The 8,772-nt window shown below is 49.4% G+C and overlaps 1 protein-coding gene across 1 annotated transcript; it reads right to left on the bottom strand.

The window, feature by feature from the left end:
• Positions 1 to 3,637: 3,637 nt before the first annotated feature.
• YIPF3 (Yip1 domain family, member 3) lies at positions 3,638 to 8,382 on the bottom strand. Its single transcript, XM_010132563.1, has 6 exons — positions 8,293 to 8,382; positions 7,835 to 7,927; positions 7,375 to 7,506; positions 6,725 to 6,838; positions 5,609 to 5,732; positions 3,638 to 4,232 (listed from the first exon to the last, which is right to left on the bottom strand). Exons 1-6 carry the CDS (start codon positions 8,323 to 8,325, stop codon positions 4,111 to 4,113), a joined length of 618 nt encoding a protein of 205 aa, XP_010130865.1. The 5' UTR covers positions 8,326 to 8,382; the 3' UTR covers positions 3,638 to 4,110.
• Between the last annotated feature and the right edge of the window lie 390 nt (positions 8,383 to 8,772).

Genomic DNA, 8,772 nt, shown 5'->3' with positions numbered 1-8,772 from the left:
CTGCTCATTCGCGGGATCGATTGGAGGGATTTGTCCCCTCTCTCTACCCCTGTCGGGCAATTCGGTGCTTGGAGAGAAATAGGAAGCAGGGCCCTTGCATTTTCAACTCCACTGAGCTGAAAAAGGAAGCCAGTGATGTGGAAATTAGGTTAAACCGCCTAAGTACGCAGCTTTTTGCACGTAACTAATCTGGCTGCTGCATATAGCAGTGCTCAAGTGAATTCCAGTCTGTTGGGTAACTCAGACAAACCCCGTCTCCTCTGCTTGGTTTGCAGGGTGGGAGGGAGGGGATGGAAAGCGAGGGGAAAAAATAAGATGGGGAGAGGGATGTGAAGCGATTCTCCTTCAGTGAAATGAAGGAGCCGGTCACCTGAGCTGAGGGCTGTGCGATAGGTCCCGAATGAGACACAGCGAGCAGCAGATACGACGCTGGACTCAGATGTCATCTTTTCAACTATGGCTGCAGCAGCTCACTTACAGTATAGCTGTCACCATGTCCTTTGAGTGATCCACTGCTGCTCTCTAGAGCAATCTACACACCTCCTTCAGCTCCCCTGTTGCAGAGGGGTGCATGGCTGCAGGCATTCAGCTGTGGTACAGGTGATGGCTTTCAAAAAAGGAGCAACTGATCTCTAAGATCACAGTAAATGGACCAAGTGAGAAAGGATCCTGTGCATTGCAGGGCTGCAAGGGGCAGAGGCTGGATGTCAGAGTGGTGGACTGCTGGGTGGCCGAGAAAATACAGGCTGCCGATCCATACAGGTTGACCGAAAGACTGCGCTCATCGTTACTCCAGGCACTAACTAACGCGTGTTTCATCAGGCTATTACCAGAGGTGCTTGGAGGAGAGCCCCTGGGATGTGTCCCACTTCAATTGACAGCAGCAGCCTGAAGCACTGATGAAGGTGCCCTAGTGCTGGCATCCTCACTACCTGTGGTCAGGAGCAAGAGCACACTGAGGAGACAAGCGTCTGACCTCACTTTATGCTCAAGTACATTGGGAAAAGCGGCAGAGGAGCTAACGGGTCCCATCTTTGGCTCACTAAACATAATTAAGGGCCACGCAGAGGGGAGTTGGGTGGTGGTATTTTGTGAAGACTAGATACTGCTTCCTTGTCATGTGCAGTTACCCAGCAAGTATGAGGAAAGTAGTTTGTTGTTTACCTACTGCGGGCACAAGGGATGAGACTTGACGCTCTAGACTGATGCCAGTAAGAGGCATCACACGAACAGAGAAAAGTAGTGGATGAGGAGCAGCTAGAGTGAGACTACATGCAGGAAGGAAAACAAATGGGAGATGAAATAGCCTACCCGTAATCCAGAGCACAACTAAGGTGCAACATGGGTGGACTGTAAGCAGGGCTGGACTCCCAGGAACTGCAGAGGAAGAGGTCACAGACGCTTTAACATACATTTTACTTTCCTCTTTCTAATCTGACAGATTTGTATATTTACTTCACTTAATAAAAAGGGGCTTACACAGTTTTCACAGAGCTACCCTTCCTCAAAAGGGGGAGGTGATGGGAAGGAATTATTTCAGATTTCTGCAAGGCAGAAGGGAGAAAATTTTAGGACTGCTGTAAAAGCCACGGCAGGAAAGAAAGTGAGACATAATCTTGCACGGTAAAGCGGTAAGGCTTGTCCTGATACCTAGAGGACCTGAGTAAGCACTGAGATGCCCTCCCACAAGGACTTCACTAAGGCTGCGTGCTCAGCACGCGCCCTGCAGCACGCATGTATTTCCTTGCAGAAGTGTGTCCCTCTGTCAGCAAAAGGATTACCGAATTTCCAGCAGCACAGAACAGTTCAGCTTCCAGCTGCTGCTGCCCAGAGAAGCCGTCAGGGCTGAAGAGCTGGAGCAGAGCAAGCCCCACACCTTCTGAGAGGGTGGCTGCTTTTCACCCGGGTCATCTGTCCCCAGCTGACGTGACACACAAGCTGCATAGGGGAAGCATGAAGAGTTTGCTTGCTGCTCTCTCGTGTGCTGAGTGAAAACACAGGGCACAGCTTCATCCCTCTGATTTAGCCTAGGTGCAGGAGGAGAGCACAGCTCTTCTCCGGCAGTGTCCATAGCTCAGCCATGGTAAGTTCGGTACAGAATGATTTTTTGTCTTGGCTGTACTTCAAGGGACAATTGTCTCTTCCTCCTTTCCTTCCCCCCACCTGTGCTTGTGTGCTTTGGAGAGTTTGTACCAAGAGAAACAGACCCGTTCTGGGCTGCCAGGGCAAGAAGTAAGAATCAGAGACCAATCTCCTGTGGAGTTTAAAGAGGGAAATACCAGAGTCAGCATTACAAACTAACACTTCCATTTTGTCATTTGAAAGTAATGGAAATTCTAGGAGCTTGAAGTGGTTCAGTTGGTCCAAAAGCCATAGCGACTACTAGCCCAAGTAATTGATTCCCCAAAATAACTTGCTCTGATTGTTCTTCAGCCAAAGTAAGTTTCCCAAGGAGGATGGAGGGTGTGGGGAGTTATGTGTTTGTTAGTAGATGAGCTTCTTGCTCTTGGAAGAGGAGCAAATGATGAACTCGGGAATAAGCCAACAGTGGAGTGTAGGTCTGTGACTTCAAATGCTCAAGTCTTATCTGGTGACATTTTTAACTGAAGCAGATGACAATAGCAGGTGCTGCTTTCCTCTCTGTCACTGCACCTCAGCACTGCGTCCTCTCCCACCAATACAAGCAAGGGACCAGAGTGCAGTTCTGACATGCTATCTGTCTTGTGCACAGCTAACCTGTGGGTACACCAAGAAAGGCAACGTCTTGCAGCTTTTTTCAGCCCGAGCATAAGGGTGAACTTCTGAGGGGTGGCTGCTCTCCCCCACTCATCCAGAGCTACAGGGAGAAAAAAGGTGAAAGCCAGTTACCAGCTAAAAGCTTTCCACTTGTGGACCAGTACAGGTTAGAGCAGTGAGGGAAGGCTGCTTCTGAACTACTCAGTTGTGAGTTACTGCAGTGCAACTAAGCCCAGGCTGGGCTGCTCTGCCTCCCCATCTTTACTGGAGCTTTCCAGCATCAGCACACTGGCGGTAAATGTGCCAACTCTATTACCATTGCACACGCCTGTATTTCTCCCTTTGTTTAACAGAAACACTGGAGACGTTTGCCAGAGACTCTCAAGGCTCTAGAAGACCTTTCATTAAATAAGGCCTAGACTCAGCTTGAAAAGCCAGACAGTCCTCAACAGACTGTGTCTGGGGAGGCAGGATGCCACTTCTGCTCAGAGCAATGCGGTGGAAGTCCCATGGCTGGGAAATATGGGAGAGCAAGCTGCATGAGGGTGGGCTGAACTAGCCTCCTAACAGAAATATCCACAGAAGACCACGCAGAAACATGCTGCCCCTGAAGTCAGAACTGCTGTCCCACAGGGCTACATAGGCAGAAGGGTGCTAAGAAAAGGTGCTGGGAAAGCACGAGGACAGGTTTTCTGATATACACAGGAGAATGGACAGTAAGATGAGATAGCAGCTCGGGCCAAGTCAAAAGAGAGGGATCCATCTGGAACATGACAAGAGCGAGCATGTGGTTAAACACTGTGCTGTTACTGCAGATCTCCAGAGAAACTGAAGTTCCAGTCCCTCTTGGTGCCCAAGCCAAGCCACTTATCACACAACAGGTGAAGCAGGAGAGCAGAAGTTGCAAAGAATCCTTCTTCGAGTCTAGGAGAGTACAGATAAAGGCACAGAGACCCAACACCACTCTCCCATTACACCAGCAGGCTCAAACATAAGACATCACTCAGCACCAACAACAATTTAATTCTTCCCTCTTCAGGACAGGAACAGGACAGAGAGCCCTGGGATTACACCAGCAAGCAGAAAAGAGGGGTAAGGAACAAACTGCGCTGGGAAATTCCAGCTAAACGTAGAGGCAACAGAACCACTCCTCTCAAGACAGTCCAGACCTGGGTGGGCGAAGAGCACAGTTCTTCCGAGTCACTGAGATGCAGTCCACTCAGCTGCCCAAAACTGCAACCCAAAAGGACAGATCCAGGAAAACAAAACCAAGTCTTCTTCCTGGTGTTCTGCCTTGTTCCTAAGAGGCAGCAGGTTATTACAGCCCTATGCAGCCCCAAAAGTAGTGAAGGAAGCAAGTCCAAGCCTGTGGAACTACAGGGTCAATGCAATGGCTTTGACTGTTGTGTTCGGCACAGCATTGGAAACAACTGGAATGTCTCGGGCAACTCTCTGAAAGGGTGGCATGTTGGGTCCTTCCAATGTGTCCAGGATACCTGCAGAGAACAGGAAAAAGGGGAGAACGGCATGAGTTAGTTCAGATGCAGATGGCATATTTCTTTTGGCTTCTTTCTCTGGCCAGGTAGATGTTGATGGTGGCAGGGCTCAGGACATGCAAAACACTTGCAGGTGATGGGAGGAGACATCTAGCCCCAAAGACCGAACAGGAGTAAACACCTCCAGAGACCACAGGGTACGGATCAGAGCTTGACCTCGGGGCAGGGAAACTGCATGTTCCCAAAAGGAACATAGATCCTCTCACTCTGAAGGGGCCAGAGCCAGTCCCCTGCCATTTGACACCACCAGGGATGCTGGTCTGCCGAGGCAGATTGAGAAAATCCTCTCGCCACCTCATCGCAGCACAGATCCTGCTTTTAGGCCAGCTGTTTGTTTTCATCCTGAGATACACTTGCAGAGTCACATCAGGAGCTGCAGCTGGGGGTGCGCTGTGGAATTTTTATCCCTGCAACACAAACACAGACCATGCCTGGCAGGGAACATGCAGACCGATGCAAGTGTTCTCCAGTCCCTGTCAGTTACGCTCTCAAGACTGTTAATCAGTCTGAAAGTGCCTTGAAGAAAATTGCTTGGAGTATATTTTATCCTATTTCATCTGCTGAAAAGTTGCAGATCAGGGTGCAGAACCTTTGCCCTAAGAACAGATCCAGGAAAGAACAGTATTTACATCTAAAAGGACTTGTAATGCTACGCTATAACCCCAAATTACACAGGCTTACCTGACTTACCATGAATAGGTCTGGCCGCCTAAACTCAAAGAGGCTTGTAGAATTGCATGTTTAGGGATCTGGAAATGCTGTAGACATGGGGTGGGGCAAGGCTTTGGTTTTTTTTTTAAAGGATATTGAGACTTTGTTAGGAGAAAACAAAATGAGACACAGAAAGAGGACGTTAACACGTATGGCCTGGTAAACAGCACCAACTGGGTAACACGCAGCTTCTGATACCAGTGTTGTACAATGCAAGATAATAAAAGGTGTTACATAAGGAAAAAGACTCATGACATCTCCTGATCAGAGAAAAGCAACCCGACTGCAGCATGATTCAGGAAGACACCTGCATGCAAGAACAGTCAGTGCTGTTACACTCCACCTGTGGGGAAAGAATAAGCATCCTGCCTCACAATTTAGGTCTTCAGCACTAGAACTCAGGGCACAGGAACTAGCCCACATCTGCCTGGTGCCCTGCTTTGACAGCTTCCTCTAACGATGCTAGTGCTGGTCATTTTTGGGTTGGAAACGGCCACAGATGTCCTCAGGTCAGATCCAAACTGACCATCCTTTCTCTCAGAGACAGCAAGAGCAGCTCTTCTCCCAGATTTAGCGGGATGTGCCTTCATACCTCCCTTGCTTACCTTCCACCACCTTGTGATAAGCAAAGTGCAGATAGAGGAGGAAAAGCATATGCAGAGCAGCAAGAGTCCCACACAGGATGAGCCGCTGGGTATGCCCCACGGTGCGTGACACCAACACAGCAACCTAGAAGAGAGGAGGAGATCAGAGACAAGGACGCTGCTACCTGAGCCTCTGGCATTGCAGTCAGGAGCACAGAGGAGGATGGGCCAAGTAGCGAGAGACAGTGGAAACACTGCTCAGAGCCTTTTCTGCAGTTTGCCCAACAAATTCAGAGTAATTTGGCTTTCTTTTGTGTAGGTGGACCTCGCCCAGAATCACCAAGAGTGCAGGATGACGAAGGTATGACTCTCCGTGGCACTAAGGGCTGTGAGGGAGTAAACCTCCTGCAGCTGTCAGAATGGGTGAGGATATTAATCCAAGTGTCACCTCCATAAACCAGGGCCCAAATGATGCTGGGGGGTCAGGCTGTTCTTCACGGCAGCCTGACTGGCTGTGAAATGAATTGCCAGGCCCAAGGAACAGAAAGTGACCATTTCCCTCCGTTTTTTTTTTGTCCCAAGAAGAGGAGGGCCGCCAGGCTGCCTGTCCCTTACCATTCGTAGTGTAGAGAGTCCACCAACACACAGCCAGAAGATATAGAAGAGGGAGTGGAAGTGGATATTATAGGTGACAAAGAGAGTGATGCAGTGTCCAAAAAGACCGTAGCCCTGACAAAACAAAAACATCCATGTTACAAGCGTCAGTCCCACCCCAAGGGCAGGAGATCAAGAGCAGAAGCAGCCGATTCCTACAGTGCTTCACAAACCACTCATGCAGAGAGTCAACAAGCGCAATTTTAACAGTAGCTCGCACCCAGGTAATCTGTCTGAAGGATTCACAGGGATGTCAGAGGTTGCAACAACCTGGGAAACAGAGGAAGGACCCTCTGATTCCACAGAAACTGGAATATCTTGGGTTTGGGGGGTTTTTTTGGTTTGTTTGGTTTTTTTTGTTTTTTTTTTTTTTTTTCACCCCCTGCCGTAGAGTCGTAAATCTTCTCTGGCCTTTGGCAGATTGTCCCTCCGTTTTTTTTTTGTCCCAAGAGGAGGAGGGCCGCCAGGCTGCCTGTCCCTTACCATTCGTAGTGTAGAGAGTCCACCAACACACAGCCAGAAGATATAGAAGAGGGAGTGGAAGTGGATATTATAGGTGACAAAGAGAGTGATGCAGTGTCCAAAAAGACCGTAGCCCTGACAAAACAAAAACATCCATGTTACAAGCGTCAGTCCCACCCCAAGGGCAGGAGATCAAGAGCAGAAGCAGCCGATTCCTACAGTGCTTCACAAACCACTCATGCAGAGAGTCAACAAGCGCAATTTTAACAGTAGCTCGCACCCAGGTAATCTGTCTGAAGGATTCACAGGGATGTCAGAGGTTGCAACAACCTGGGAAACAGAGGAAGGACCCTCTGATTCCACAGAAACTGGAATATCTTGGGTTTGGGGGGTTTTTTTGGTTTGTTTGGTTTTTTTTTTTTTTTTTTTACCACCAGGTGCTCAGATCAGGAAGTGCAAAGCAGGAGACCTGCGTGAAGGAACTGCCTCTTTGTGCTATCGCCGTGCCTGGGAGGGGGCAGGTCAGAAGAGCACTCTGGAATTCCAGGTTGTCCCGGTGCAGTTACCTGGGACCACTGATTTACAAGGACTGTTCCCGTTCTCTGGAGAGAACTTGTACTGGAACGCTGTGCGGCCAACCTGCATCTTGGGGCAGCTCCACTTGTACATACCAACAGTGACAGCATCTGTACCATCGTGATTTGGGCGTTGCACAGATATGCCAGGAAATAGATGAAAGAGGAGACGCCCAACCAGTAACCGAAGCAGGTGCCAATGGCTGTGCCCATCAGTGTGCCTTCCCTCTGCGGAGACATTGAGTCAGGGTGAGGAGGACTCAAAGAAGTGACCTGCCAGCACCCAAATTCCACCTCCGAGTCCCAGAGACTTTCTCTCAAACAGGTGACTAGCAGCATTCAGGGTGCCACATGACCCCAGCTCTCCCAGCAGCAGGACATCAGGACTCTGATGCATCCTTCCTCTCATCCCCAAACCAAAAGGCTCTTCCTCAAATCAATCTGCTTTTCAGCACGATGCTGTTCGGTCATGGAAGAGGTTTCCTCTAATTTCTAGTGTCGCTATAGCAATCCAGAGCCCAGCCAAACCACAGATTATCACTGAGACTGCACGTACAATGATGGTGTCCGAGGTCTTCATTCCGTGCAAGAGGATGGCCACCAGCGTGAAAACCAGCATGAGGGGTCCGTACAGCTCGCCTGCAATCTTCTACAGGAGGAGACAGATCAGGGAAGGTTTTGTTAGTGCTCCTGAACACCAGGCTCCCCACCCCAAATGATGTGAGAAGAGCTTTGGATGAAGTTTATCACCTAGCCAGCTGAGAAGTAACAGCAAGGCCACTGCTGAGGAGAGCCAGGCAGAACAGGTTGTGTGACAGGAGTCTGGGATGTGTGAAGTCTAGAAGCCTACAACCGTACCAGCACTAAAGGTACCACAGAACAGGTTTCACCCACATTTCCAGGGAGATGAACTACTAACAAACTCAGGTTCTTAAAAAGACGGACTACTTCACTTTTACAAAGTGTGGGACATCCTCTTGGCCATGGAGTCTGATTCAGCAAAAGGGAACTCACCTGAGGGAAATTAATCATCTTCACAGGAATCATGGACTCCAGCAGTCTGCCTCACAGCACAGCAGGGAGTGACATCGGGAGCAGGGAGGACAACAAGATGGTTAACAAAATACTTCAACAGTAAAAGATCCAGTGCACCCATTACCAGTGCTTGCTTCTGTGGTCACAGGCCTTGGGGGATAGAGATTCCTTCTACAGGGTCATATACGGTAACTAAAGAGTAAAAACCTTACTGTCAGGAGGGTTAATTTGCTGGGGAGAGGGTCAGTGAAAACGTTTGGGGATCCACTCGGGAACGAGGACCACTAACAGAACAGCAGGAAGGAGAAGCACCTTTCTTCATCAAGCCCCACAAAACCGTGCCTTTTTAGACACGGCCACGTTGCAAACCCAACAGAAGCTGCATCATGCAGCCGAGTACTAAACAGCTGAAGATGCCCCAAAGCCCTTTTTCCCCGCGCTGAACGGCAGTGCTGGGTG

The sequence above is a fragment of the Buceros rhinoceros genome, unplaced genomic scaffold (genome assembly GCF_000710305.1).
Source record: "Buceros rhinoceros silvestris isolate BGI_N320 unplaced genomic scaffold, ASM71030v1 scaffold25813, whole genome shotgun sequence".
NCBI lineage: Eukaryota > Metazoa > Chordata > Aves > Bucerotiformes > Bucerotidae > Buceros > Buceros rhinoceros.
The sequence above is the reverse complement of the archived record's forward strand: the minus strand, read 5'-3'. Positions and strand labels throughout refer to the sequence as shown.